Raw genomic sequence first — 14,500 nt, 5'->3', positions numbered from 1 at the left:
AAAACAAATAAAGTACCGGTTAAGTGACCGGTTTACGGTACGTTTAAACGCTTTTTCATAGATTTTAAAATACAGAAAAGAAAAGAAAAAACTATCGGTGCCTCCGAAATGCCATACTAAAAAGTATATACTAAAAAGTATTCTTAAGTTCGGCACATTTTTGAGTAAATATCAGTAGTATACATTAATTCGGATGTACTATTAAGAGCGCACACATCACTTCCTGCCGTTGGGAGGAAGTGACGTGTCACAGCAGCAGTAGCAGCACCGCTCCGCTCTTTCACGTTTATTCTGGCCGAAACAAGATGACATTATATAATATTAATATATACGAATATTATTATATAATAATATTATTATACTTAATATTATACTTATAACATATACGTATCACTTAGCAACCAAACACCGCTGCATTGCATTGTGGGAAGTTTCTGCTCAGCTAGTGTCCATCAATCCACACTAAAAAATTCTCCAGAATGAGTATGGATAGCACATACTATTGAGTACGTTCTAATGTTTCGGACGCACTAAAAAATCTTGCATACTCATTTTGCATACTCATTAGGGTGGAAGTATGCGATTTCGGACGCAGCCATTGGCTTAGTATAAACAATCAATTACCTCATTAGCTTTGTATTATGACAATGACTAATGAGGAAGTGATGGTGGTTGGCCATTGGCTGAGCCGACTGTCAATCAAAAGGACAAGCCTCATATTAGAAAAATAAGTACTGCGTCATATAAATTCTTCCATGGTAAAAAAAAATTAACCCCTCTTTTGGATTCAAGTCAGTCCACTTTTTGGTTTGAAATTCTTAAATTGAGTTTGAATTAAACGACAGCCTCTGTTAACCCTTTTCCACCAAACCGGTTCCAGGGTTGGTTCTAGTTCTGGGCCCGTGCTGAATTCGGAACCGGGCTTTCTGTTTCCACTTACAAAGAACTGGCTCCCGGCCAGAAAGACCGGTGGAGAGGCACGGTGGCACGGTGGCGCCTTTCTGTGTGTCCCCGTGTTCCCTTGGGTAGCTAATGTGAGCTACCCTCACAAAAACATGCACACAGTCCTGGGCTATATATGCCCCTCTGGCCAACCGGGGCGACAGATGGATCTGGCCGGAATAACGTGATCCTTCCACGCGCTACGTCCGGCCGGAGAAACCCCACCCTGTCTGGTGAAAAGATGCGGCCTGCTCACTCCTCAGGTTAAGGAGGAGACTTAGGCTGCGTCCCAATTGAACCCCTCGCCCTCGTTTTCTTCACTAACCCTAACTTTTGCGCGTTCCCGTGAAGGTAGTGGTGTCCCAATTCCTCTTTTCACCTAGGGGGAGGGGGCATAACGAGGGCTAGGGACTGAGAATAGCCCCTACGGATCGAGGGTTTTCAGATGCTGACTTGGCGAGCGAGGGGGTATGAAAATTTCCCAGAATGCTTTTGCCGTAGGCTCTGGGTCGATTTGACTCGCCGACCGAAGGCAAACAGGCAGACTCGTCTCAGAGAAATAGAGAGAAATAATCCTGTGACTCGTCAGATTTGTTTTGGATGTTTCTGATATAATAGTTTTCATAAACCACAAAGTAATCCAGCTGTTATCTGGGTAATTTACACACTTTCAGAAGTAAAGAAGTAAAGTTGCCGAAGATCACGCCAGAATAAAGGGATTTATGTTTCCCCGTTACACCAACGCAGAGCCTACGGCGTAGGTTACGTAACCTACGCCGTAAGGTCTGCGTCGATGTATGCGGCGACGCGCGCCGTACGCCGTACCCTACGCCGAAAGGCTCTGCGTCGATTTAACGCGGACCCAAGCTCCGGAGCCGGCAGACAGAAATCTCTAAATTTCGGAGCAAATTTCTTAACAGGCGTAGCTACAACTGTTATCTATTAAACCAACATCTTCCTAAATGATTTATTTCAGCCAGCGTAATTCTCAACAGAGCTGCGTCCCGGGAGAGAGTTTCTCTCCCGGGACGACGGAGCAGCTTGACCCGGCGGATACGTCTCTTCTCGGGCTGTGAGCTGAGGTTGCTCCCCGGGGGCGGCGGCTCTTCTCATCTCCGAAAACATCGGGTCAAATTTCTTAACAGGCGTTATTTGGATAACCTGAGCCCCGGTTGCGGATCCTAAGGTTACCATTATACCTGAAAAAATATTAAAACTTAATAAAGTGCCATATTAACAGCGCTACAGCTGAAATTAAAACAGCTTTTGGCTCTCAGCTTCCTGATCAGGTTAGGGATGAAAACAAGGGGGAGTAGGAGAAATGGGACAGGCATCTGGGCCAAGTGCCCTAGATCTCAAGTGCCCTAAAATCTCCCCCTTCTTTTTTAGGGGTTAGGGAAGAAAAGAAGGGCGAGTGGAGAAAAGAAGGGCGTATGAAGTTGAATTGGGATTGGGCCTTGAGCTCAGGGCAGGGCTCTCCCGGGAGCAATGCCCAGGACTGTCACTTAGGTAGGAGCACTGGGTGATGAAAAATGGGGAAAAAAAATCGGGGATAAAAATATTTTAAAAAAGAAAGACCGGTTCCAAGGTAGAACCAACTCTTTGCTGGGCTAGAGGAAAGAACCGCTTACATAAGCGGAGGGGGTGGAGTTATTAAGACCAACGGCAACAGCAAGACTGGGAGACGGAGACATTTTCAAGTAAGAATGAATCTGGATGCAGCAAAGCATCATGGGTCTGAGGAGGAGACAACCTGTCTATTAGAGATGTGTCCACGGAGGTGCTACGAGGACCAAGTCTGTTTTAGAGCAAATACATGGTTGTTAGGGGTGTAACGGTACATGTATTTGTATTGAACCGTTCGGTATAGCGTGTTCGGTTGGAACGGAGGCGTACCGAACGAGGTTCCACACGGACATATTAAGTAGAGGACCGCACGTTGTGGAGCAGAGCGCTGCTGCAGCTGCGCTCACACCGAAAAACAACAAGCAACAGTTGTAGCCGACGTCATGGCTAATGCAGCTAGTATTGGCAATAACCCGTGCTTATTAATCACAAAACACAGGTTAAACATCATGACCAAATCCGCTCCGACCCGGTGTGTCAGTGATCAGCGCAGACAGACTGCAGCTTCGCCTGAATTATGGTTCAGCGTTAAATCGACGGCGTAGCCGACGGCGTAGCCGACGGCGTAGGGTCGCGGTGCGTTGCGCGTCGCCGCGTACCCTACGCCGTAGGGTCTGCGTTGGTGTGACGCGGAACCATAAATCAGCCACCGGGAGCAAAGGCTCGCTGGGTTGATGTTGATCTGCGGACCAAACTTGTTAAGAAGCATCAAACTCACTGTTATCTACGCGGAAATAACGCTAAAATATAAAGAAGGCGTCCCAAAGTGTGACTATGGTGAAATAGGAAAATTAAGATGTGTACGCTATATGTGTAGGCTGTTCCCACTGTTCCCTCCAGTTCAACTTTAAACTGTTCAGTGGTGCATTTGTTCAATTTTGCATGTCAATTTGATGTAGAAAAGATTTGTTTTTAAGATTTAAGATTTTGTTGTTTATAAGTCTGAGCCTTATAAATGTTATTTAATCTGAGCAACAACTTTAACTGTTCAATTTTGCACATCAGGGAGATATTTTTTTTTAAGTCTGAGCCAATGTTATTTTGTGTGTGTGTAATAAACAACTAGCACGTTTATATTTAGCATTTTGTTTTCTTACTGTACCGAAAATGAACCGAATCGTGACCTCCAAACCGAGGTACGTACCGAACCGAGATTTTTGTGTACCGTTACACCCCTAATGGTTGTTGCTTCAAATTTCGCGCCAACGCAGAAACGTAACTGACGTTTGCAGTGACGTAATGACGTGGCTCCCCTTAACACCCAAAACCATGGAAAAGCAAACCGGTTCTCAGCTGGTTCCAAGTTGAACGAGTTGTGAACCAGCACCAACACTGGAACCGGTTTGGTGGAAAAGGGGTATCTGTCGCTGGTCCGGTGTGTAAACGGTTAACTGACCTGTATTTGCTGTAGTCGGGTTCACAGATGAAGTTCCTGACACGGCTGGAGTTGGCCCCGCAGGGGGGGTCACAGAAGCTCCACGCCCCCCAGGCCTCCCAGTTGCCCTTTACTGCAACAGAGGAAGAGGATGATCGCTAGGCGAAGCTCTTACAGAGGATTTAAAGCATCATCTGAGTCAAATTAACGCAGCCTGGGGAGCAAGATTTCCCTGTTCCAGTAAACTCTAGCAGTCTGCAAAATCACGTCTATAACATCTAGTTTTTAAGTACAGTTTGAGTACAGTTTCTATGACACATTAACATTGAAAAAAACAAAATAAACCAAGCTGAAAATGCAAATAAAAATCATAATACATTTGCTATTGATTAGCTGACTGGATTCGATTGGAATCACATCACACTTCCATTTATATGAAATTGAAGGAAGTAACTAAACTATTGGGTGCAGTTAGACAGTTAAAAGAAGAACAATGTTCCTCTAATAAAAATCGACTGAGAGCACATATCGATGAGCACATGTACATGTAATGATGTTTGATCGATATTCTCTTTTTGTATTGATGCTATTCATGTGCGGATGCAGGTCGATTGATCATTGCATTCATTTTTCATATTTAAAAAAAAAAATTTCCCTTATATTTGTTTATTTATGAAAACTAAGGACCTCAAGTATTAATTTCATCTAATTTTGAAATGTGTGCTGGTATGATGATAAAGAATCCTTGAATCTGGGGTTTAAAAACAAACCTGTTGCCGAATTAATGGAAGTAATGAAATGTAGAGATGGAAACAAAATTATCAAGTTCAGACTGTCTACAAATTAAAGACAAGAATCAGGGCCACATAAGAAAAAAATAAAATACAACTCTGAGAAAAAAGTTTAAATTCTGACTTTTTTTATAAACCTAATACAAAAATAACATTTTTGGGAGGATTTTTTTTTTTCATTTGTAAAAAAAGGCAGAATTCTGACTTTAACCTCAGAATTTTTCCAGAGTTAATCTAAAAAAAATCCCTTTGAGAAATGAAACGCTTTGCTCAGAATTTATGTTTTTGCATTTTTTAAGCCGCAAGCCGACGGGTTTCTTCCGTCAGATATGACCCTGTTTTTCTTATCAAATTGCTTCATTTGAAGCATTTCTTCGACATCTTTCTTAATCCTTCGTCTTAAACTTGTCTGCTTCTCTCTCAGGACGTCTCAGGTCCGGGTTGGTACGGATGGATGTGTCTTGTTGTCTCTTACTGAGGCATTTGTTGACATCGTAGCAGACCTGGCTGTCTGTCAGGCTGTTTGCAGCACAGAAGGTGCCGTTGTGAGCTCGATAGAGACACGTCCGGGTCCGTTTCTGGCTGCCGCCTATTTCCTGGCAGCGGATGTCCTTTTTACCCCACGGGTATTTGCAATCACTCCACCTGGACCATTCGGACCAGACACCATGCACTGCAAAGGCAGAACATACGGAAGAGTATTAGGGCCATGCATGAGAAAAAATATTTGAGAAGGGAAGATTTTATTTTATTGTGCACTTCGAGAAAAAAGTCGAAATGTCGAGATTAATTTTGAAATACAATTTCAAGAATAAAGTCGAAATTTTGCCTTTTTTCTCAACATTTCTACTTTTTTCTCGAAATTGTACTTCAACATTATTCTCAACATTGTTCTCAACATTTCGACTTTTTTCTCAAAATTGTACTTCAACATTAATCTCGTCATTTCGACTTTTTTGCATGTGCATAATGAAAAAAAATCTTCCTCCTCTAAAATATTATTTTTATTTTTCTCCTGCCTGGCCCTAATACTCTTCCGTACAGAACATGACATTTTACATATGTGAAAAAAAAACAAAAAAACATTTTACTCTTAGTTAATATAGTTAAGATTTCCTAACAATTAAAAATGCTTTAAAATGTATTTTTAATTTATTTCACAACTCAACGCTGGGTAACTGATGCCAGACCAGCGAGATCAAGAACATTTACCCTCCATGAAAGTCAGGTGCTTCTCGTACCTGGACAGTGGACGTTGGTGAGGCAGATGGCCGTCTTGCGTCCCTCTCCAGGACACGGAAGGCCTCCATGTTTGGGAGTCGGGCTGTTACACGTCCTGACGGACTCCCGGAGGCCCACGCCGCACTTAACAGGACACGGGCTGAACTGGGACCAGGAACCCCAGCTACCGTCCACTGGTTCCCAGAGGAGGAGAGAGACACAGACCTTATTGAAACATGAGCTGTAAACGTCTCTGTGTTGGTACCAAAAGGTCTTAAGAGCCTCTATGTGGACACCTAGGTCTTTGTGGTCTTGAAGAGTACTAAAGAGCTATAAACATCGATGGTCTCGATGTGATCGCCTGGCGGGGGTTAATGCTTCATGTGGACTCTCTTACCTGGACCCTACTGGCTCTACGTGGACATTGTCTACTGTATGTTTATAGACACCTAAGAGTTGTTATTGTCGTTATGTGAACACCTGCACAAGGCTACTGCCTTCACCTGGACTCCTGGAAGTTGTCAATGTTCCTATTTGGAGACCTCATACCCCTTTTCCACCAAAGCGGTTCCAGGCTGGTTCTGGTTCTGGGCCAGTGAGTCTGGAATCAGGCTTTCTGTTTCCACTGACAAAGAACTGGCTCCGGGCCAGAAGAACCGGTTCCAAGGTAGCACCAACTCTTAGCTGGGCTAGAGGAAAGAACCGCTTACGTAAGCAGAGGGGTGCGGAGTTGTTAAGACCAACGGCAATAGCAAAACTGGGAGACGGAGACATTTTCAGATAAGAATGAATCTGGATGCAGCAAAGCACCATGGGTCTGAGGAGGAGACAACGTGTCTTTTAGAGATGTGTCCGCGGAGGTGCTACGTGGACCAAGTCCTATTAGAGGAAATACCTTGTTGTTGCTTCAACTTTCACGCAAACGCAGCGATGTAACTGATGTTTGCAGCGACGTAATGACGTGGCTCCCCTTAGCACCCAAGCTGTGGAAAAGCAAACCGGTTCTCAGCTGGTTCTCAAGTTGAACGAGTTGTGAACCAGAACCAGCCCTGGAAACCGGTTTGGTGGAAAAGGGGTTTATATGGACACCTGGAAGTAGTCATCACTTCACCGAAGACACCTGGAATTCTTTCTCCCCCTGACAGTTGAACACCTGAGAGTCATTTGTGTCTCAGCGTGGCCACCTGGGAACTGCGTGTTGTCTTTGGGGGAGTGTCATACATTGATCATTGAGGTTTCTATTGGTTTGATCTGGTTGCCACGGTAACGTGGGAAGGTTGGGTCACATGGGTGATCACCATAGGTTATATAGGTATCCAATCACCTGCACTGTGGTGGAGAGAGGCGAGTTAGGTAGCTGTGATCTTTGTTGCCCGCTTTGTACTGTTTGATTACTCCGATTACACGTTTGCAGGCAGTGTACACATTTAAAACCCAATAAGCAAATGTAATCGGAAGGCCGTTGTGGCTGAGTTTTGTTATTAAACACCATAAAACTTCTCTTGGACTCAGCGTGCTTCTCTGTCAGCAGCAGCATGTCATGCAAATATACAGGACCTAACAAATAACTCTCAAGCGGCTCTTAAAAGGACAGGAAAGCCGTGATAGGGGAGAGATGGAGGACTTATGTGGAAAGACAGGTGTACCTGGGCAGTGGGGCAGATCTTGGCAGTTCTCCCGTTCCTTGTCGTCACCTTGGCAGGGTCTGCCGGGCGGGGCCGATGAGGGGGCGGGGTTATTGCACAAGCGCTGGCGGGTCCTAAAAGCAGCTTTGCCTTCTGGGATGCAGGTGGCTGAACACTCGCTCCAGGGCGACCAGCCGGACCAGAACCCGTGGACTGTGACAGGTGTGGACAGAGTTTTACACCCCGGTTGTGTGTGTGTGTGTGTGTGTGTGTGTGTGTGTGTGTGTGTGTGTGTGTGTGTGTGTGTGTGTGTGTGTGTGTGTGTGTGTGTGTGTGTGTGTGTGTGTGTGTGTGTGTGTGTGTGTTGGTTACCAGGACACGGGCTCTGACATACGACGCTACGACTGCTTTGCCCTTCGCAGTATTTGCCGCCGTGCTGTGGCGCAGGACTGTCACACCTCCTGACGGACAGCTGCAGTCCCTCCCCACAAGGGACGGAGCACGGCCCCGGGGGGGCCCACGGCCCCCAGTTTCCGTCCACTGCAGGAAAGAAACACCCTGTCAGGCTGAAGGAGAACCGGTCGACGGTGTGCGGTGAGGTGGGCGGGCAGGGGTCGTCTCACCTGGACAGTCTGGAAGCTCGCTGCATGCCTGCGTCTCGACCGCGTCTCCGGGGCAACTGTTGCCAGGCGGGGCAGTGTCCGTGGAGGGGGCGGGGCTAGAGCAAGAGCGCTGCCGCGTTCTCAAGGGGACGTCAAAAAGTTGGTCAGCGATGCAGGTCCCAGAGCACTGAGACCAGTCGGACCAGGCGGCCCAGCCACCGTGGACTGAGAGGGGGGGGACAGAGACGGGGGGACAGAGACGGGGGGACAGAGATGGGTTGGATAGTGTCTGTTATGGGGCTTTAGAACATGAGGAAGGCCACCACGTCCTGCGACCTCATCAGCTTGACCTGAAATCAGCTGCCACCACATCTTTTCTCAACTTATTTTCTGGTTGTGCCACAATGAAAATCACGGTTCCCATTTTTATTTACATGAGCAGCTGGCTGCACAAAATAAGACTGATCACGACTGGACTTTGTGTCTGTTGCTCCCTCCGGGCTCCACTAGGGGGAGTCCTGCTCTCTTTTTCATGCAGGACTGTCAAACTCAATCACATCAGGGGACAACGTTAAAACTGGTCCAAGTCGAGGGCCTGGGTTAGCTGGGTTAGTATTTTGTAGTGGGAGGAAAAAAATGTATAAATGTTTTAAGCCATATTATTCATATAGAAAAAGGAAGTTACCTTTCTGCAAGATAAAAGTTAGTTCATACAGAATATAATAATAAGTGTTAGTGCTACATACATGTACTATATATATATATATATATATATATATATATATATATATATATATATATATGTGTGTGTGTGTGTGTATATATATATATATATATATATATATATATATATATATATATATATATATATATGACATGACATGAATGTGAAATCAAAGGATTTTTGAACCAGACTGTAAATATGTTTATTTCTGCTCTAAAGTCTGACGTTCTAACGCGGGATTCAGTGGAGACTGACTCGCTTTCGCAGCCACCCTCTGGTGGCCAGTCCAGGAACTGCAGCGAATGTTAGTTTTGCATGAGGCTCAACGGCAGCGCCTTCCGCTGGCCGAACCGTGTCCTGTGCGTTACCTGGACAAGCGCTGGGATGTTCACACCTCTCCGTTTCCTCCTTGGGGCCGCTGCAAGCCATGCTGCACTCGGGGGGGCTGGAGCAGAGCCGCTGTCTCTTCTTGACGCCGACGCCTCCACAGGTGACGGAGCAGGGGGACCACGCCTGCCACGGGCTCCAGCCTTTATCTGCACACACGGATAATCAGCCACGTCTGAGGCGCCGCCGACACGGCTCGGTGTTTCGGTGTTGGGGCGTCTACCGTCGCAGCAGATGCCGTTGCAGGGCTCCGTCTGCAGCCTGTCCTTCAGGTTGCTGTCCTCCTTCTCTGACCGGCCGAAGCCGTAGTGCCCCCGGTGTCTCTGCCTCACTCCCTCGCCGCAGAGGACGTTGCAGGGTGACCAGGTCGACCAGGGAGACCACGCGGGGGGGCTGCACATACAAACACGCCTTTAAAACCCAGTCTGTTATTCTGAATGTTTATTTTGAAGAGCGAGTGGCAAAGCGAGGCCCTGATCATGACCCTCCCCCCACCATGCCTCACCACCGGGCTTATGTCTTGATCTAAGTTAGCTGTGGCCTTTTTGCATCATCCATTCATCCTTGCACCCTGCCAAAGCACTCGGATTCTCCACTAGTGATGTTCGATCCCACCGATTTCCTTTCCGATCCGATATCGAGTCAAATTCAGGCTGGTATCGGCAATACTGATTCGATACCGGTACATTATGCAAATACACCTAATTTGCCCGGTAAATCTAAAAAAAAATGGTGTATTTTAGATAATTTAAGGATAAAAGCCATCAGAGTCACTTATTCAGCTATTTATTTTAAAGTCAGAAGTATACTGAGGTAGCGGCCTCATTCACGATACAGCAGAGCTGTTACAACAACAGAAAAACCAGAGTTTGAAAAAGTGTTTCCATCACTAAAAAGTAAAATAATAAAACAATTCAAATAAATAAGAGAATAATCAACAAAAATAAGAACTACCATAAAAATTAAAATGTTAAAAAGTTGTTCCTACCAGCAGAGTGTCATTTAGGCAAAATCTAAATAGTTTAGTTACTTTCCACCATATTCCTGTTAATGATAAACATTACCACAAATGACTGAAGTATCAGAAGTATTGATATTTTCATTTGAGAATCGATTTGAGAACATGCAGATCTGGTAATGGAAGTATCGACATTTCAGTAACAACCTGCACATCCAGAGCCGGCCCAAGGCATAAGCGAACTAAGCAGCTGCTTAGAGCCCTGTGACCACTAGGGGGCACCCAAGAGTTAAACAAAATAAAATAAAAAATAAAATTATTTTTTTACGTGTGGGTGATGATTCATACATTATCAAAACTTTGTTATTGTACAAAAACACAATCATTAATATTATTAAATAAACAATATTATGTATAACCAGACTACTGCCTCTCAGCTCCAGAGCTCCACTGTTCATGTGTTCATTCAACCCTGCATTGTTGCGCACGGCACTTCACATCTGAGGAGTAGGTTGAAGGCCCACCATGTCGCAAAAATGGACTTATCCGTCAGGAGCAGAGAAAAGGAAGAGGATGAAAGATGAAGAGATTTTGCACATTTTTACATAGTTTTCAGAACTAATTATTTAACTTAATATTTGATTTTTAAACAATTTTCGTTACCTTGTTTCTGGTACCTCTGTTCATTTACATCATTATTTAAGTATTTGTTTGATTTTATTTGTTTATTCTATCTAATAATGTCTGTTTTTGTACATTTGAATTTATTCTGATATGGAGAACATATTGACGAGGTACTGTTTATCTAAGTTGAGTGATTTTAATCATAGTTCTAGTTTTTGTAGTACTTTGTTCTTGCACTTAATTGTTGTTGTTCCACTTCAAATTGTTGTTGCATATTGCTATGACCGAAAATAAAGTAGATAACTTGTTTAAAGTAAATGGTTCATAAATGATCTATTTGATTATTTAGTTTCTTTTAGTAGGCCTACACTGTAGTTGACACTCAGTACTATATCACTTTAAATATTAAGTATAAATCAACCCCAGGCCACGCTTGTAGCTGAATTTGCTACCATTTCAGATTAAAAACCATAGATGGGTAAAAACAGGCCAGGCTGACAATAGGATGATGGAAACAACACTGCTGCAACTGTGCAGCTCTTTGGCGTTTTATCTATTGCTCCTCTGTGTGGCCTGTAGGGGCAGTTGCTGATTTTGCAAAATATTAAGAAAGATTTTTCTTTAAATTTGTTAATCTGTTGTCTGCTTCCATGGTCTTAATCACTGTGGATTACAATGTAACTACAACAAAAAGTTCTTACACCTAGTTTTACAAGTGTATTTGTAATGACGGGGAAGAACATGAAATAAGTTTATAGTGTGTGTGTGAATGATCAATATCAGTATTATTGGCAGTAATAGAGGGCCCCAAAATCAAATTTTGCTTAGGGCCCCATGGAGACTTGGGCCTTGTGCACATCACTAGTCTCCAGTGATGATGGACTGATGAACACCAAAGTTTAAAGTTCCACTTTAAAGCCTCATGCAGCCTAGCAACACTTCACTGTTCAGAGATGATCATTATCAGGGTTTTACTGTCTTAGGCCTGGTTTGGTTGTCTGTCAGAACACACATATGTTGCTGAATCCGTGCAGAAAAGCGCTTTCTCTTGCGGTCATGAGCGTGTGATGCTGGCTGAACGTACCCGCAGGACTGGCACGACCCGTCCGCCTCCTGGTACCCGTACTGCGGGTTCTGGCAGCAGTCGTCCTGGTCCACCTCCCCCAGCTCTGCATCGCATTCCCCCGAGTCCAGGTCGAAGTATGCGAAGCACTGCACGCTCGCTGCACACACACACATGCACATGTTGGGGAAATTGAAAGGACCAATAAACTAAACTAAAAAAAAAAAAAAAATAGGTCAGTATGGCTCCATTAATGATTGATGACGTTTCACTTCCAGTTCCTCAGTTTGAAGCTGGTTCTAGGCCTCCTCTCCTCTGTCCTGTGCAGGATCCAGTCAGAGGACTGTTTCAAAAGTAACTTTGCTGACGAGGATTCTGGGGAAGACGAAAACACGCGGCCGTGCCCCTGTTAAGCAGAAGAGATTCCGGGATTTCGCCACAGATGAAAGTTTGTGTTTCACATTTCAGTGAAAAATGACGCAACTTTTGAAAGAAGGACCCAGATGGAAACACAAATACGAGCAGGTCACTGCATGCAGACTCTGCTGCTTCTTCCAACTCTGATTTAGCAGATTTCTGGCGTAACTGCAGAAGAGAAACGGTGTCTCACAAGTAGATATCTCTTTTCATTACTGCGAGGAAATGCAAAATTAGTGGAAGGTAACGCAGGTAGCGTCTCCTCACGCCCCCTCAAATGGGCCCCGGGCCAATTTCGCTTTAGTTTGTTGAACAAGTGCATCAGTAGTTTTAGTTTAGCTGGGTTGTAGTTCTGGTTCCCCCCTAGTATTTGTGGTGTCGACTAACAGATTCTGACAAAAAATCTCGGAGGAAAAATTCAAAAATGGCACGCAGAGCAAAAGTCCTTCATTATCTCCTTTAAATGATTAGAATTAGAAAAACTAAAATAATTGATAATAAGAGGAATGAAGTGCCAAACATAAAAACTGTGAATTTTACCTGCATTTCTATTTCATTTTTGTTAGTTTTACATAGTTAATTTTAGTTTTTGATGGATAGAAATTAAGGTTTTTGTTTTTCTTCAATTAACAGGACTATTTTTTGTTTTTGTTATCTATAATTAACTCGACACACTCAAAAGAATTGCTCATAATGATGGATGTTAACTATTAAATGATCCTTCCTCTGAATGACGTCTTTGAGTTTCTGTTTCTGGTACTAAATCTGGTTTGTTTGGAGTTCCAGACCGATGTGTCTTCTTCGAGGATCCGAACAAACCACAAGACATCCGCAAATCTGATTTTTCAGATTTTTCTTTCAACATAATACGCAGCATCTCATTTGGGGAAAAGCAAACGGTCTAACAGCACAAACACCAACTGTCGAGCACGGAGGTGGAGGCGGGATGATCTGGGCCGGACTTGCAGCCACAGAGGACTGTAAGTCACAGCTAAAGCTTTACTGAAACTGACTAACGCGACACGACGAGGCAACAAATCAACAAGAGAACGGCTGAAAAAGAGAAACAAGGTGCTGCAAAAGGCTGATAAAAGGCCGATAACGTCACGCAGAAAGCGCTTACTTCACGGTAAAAGAAGAAAGAAAAAGGTTGCACAAGCTATGAATCATGGGATGCATTTAGTTTTTGATATTCTCCTTCTACGCGGTTTGTGTCTGAAGTTGCTAAATCAGTGACACGCTCTTCCTGCAGACTCAACAGGACGAATATCAGTATTAAAGTTATACAGCTATGTGGAGCGGTTCAGCATGGGTGGCTTGTTTTGTTTATTTGTTTTATTGTTTGCACTTGTAAAAAGGAACATTACACCGAGGAAAAAAAGGTAAGAAAAGATGTGCAGGAGAGGTAAAAAAAACCCGAAAGGCTTATAAGCGACTCCCCCCTCGTAAAAACAAGAAAAAAAAAAAAAACAATAATTCACAAAACCATATCAGCACAATACATAGGCCTATACAGTATAACTGATAACTAGTTATACGATACTTCAGAATACAATTAAATAGCTTAGAATATTTGAATAATGGTGAATGAAAAACAAATATATTAAAAATCTATAAACATTTTTTCAGCTTTCTTTTGAATCCAGATCATGTTGAGCATGTTTTCACTTAGATGAACCAGATCGTTTAAAGTCCTTCTCTCTCTCCTTCTGCGTGTTTGAAGGTTTCAAACCAAAGTTAGATAGCAGGACCAACCTGAACGCTGAACAGAAGCCAGCAGGAGAAGCAGAGCCAGCAGAGCCTCCATCGCCGAGCCGCCGTGCTCAGGACCGCAGCCACAGACTGAGGCTTCGCTCACTCCTCCTAAAAGCTGCTTCCTGCCGCGGTCCTGCCTCCGACCCCCCGGTGACCTCCGACCCCCCCCGACCTCCCACCGCCCACTGATCTGGGTGCATGACTCATGTTTGTGGGCAAACTATACCGGCTGCAGACTGTGACCCCGCTGCAGATTTGTGCTGGTTAATCATTCATCTGTGAGGTTGGACACTAAACACATCGCTGTGTTATTTTTGAGTAAATACTTATTATTTTGGAAAAGGAAATTCAAGAATCTTAAATCAGTTTCAAGTTTATTTGTATAGCACA

The 14,500-nt window shown here is 44.1% G+C and overlaps 1 protein-coding gene across 1 annotated transcript in view; it reads right to left on the bottom strand.

Annotated features, from left to right (window-relative positions):
* The window catches only part of LOC133451901 (properdin-like), a 14,956-nt gene extending 716 nt beyond the window's left edge, over positions 1-14,240 (bottom strand). The window contains exons 1-10 of the mRNA XM_061731055.1: positions 14,111-14,240; positions 11,960-12,098; positions 9,517-9,686; positions 9,275-9,442; positions 8,204-8,407; positions 7,953-8,120; positions 7,602-7,793; positions 5,976-6,149; positions 5,210-5,407; positions 3,965-4,076 (exon numbers count right to left, since the gene is read on the bottom strand). Coding sequence (XP_061587039.1) covers positions 3,965-4,076; positions 5,210-5,407; positions 5,976-6,149; positions 7,602-7,793; positions 7,953-8,120; positions 8,204-8,407; positions 9,275-9,442; positions 9,517-9,686; positions 11,960-12,098; positions 14,111-14,162 — 1,577 coding nt within the window. The 5' untranslated portion in view covers positions 14,163-14,240. The remainder of the gene's footprint in view (positions 1-3,964; positions 4,077-5,209; positions 5,408-5,975; positions 6,150-7,601; positions 7,794-7,952; positions 8,121-8,203; positions 8,408-9,274; positions 9,443-9,516; positions 9,687-11,959; positions 12,099-14,110) is intronic.
* Positions 14,241-14,500: the final 260 nt, after the last annotated feature.

This window comes from Cololabis saira, chromosome 10 (assembly GCF_033807715.1).
Source record: "Cololabis saira isolate AMF1-May2022 chromosome 10, fColSai1.1, whole genome shotgun sequence".
NCBI classification, from domain to species: Eukaryota; Metazoa; Chordata; class Actinopteri; order Beloniformes; family Belonidae; genus Cololabis; species Cololabis saira.
The sequence above is the reverse complement of the archived record's forward strand: the minus strand, read 5'-3'. Positions and strand labels throughout refer to the sequence as shown.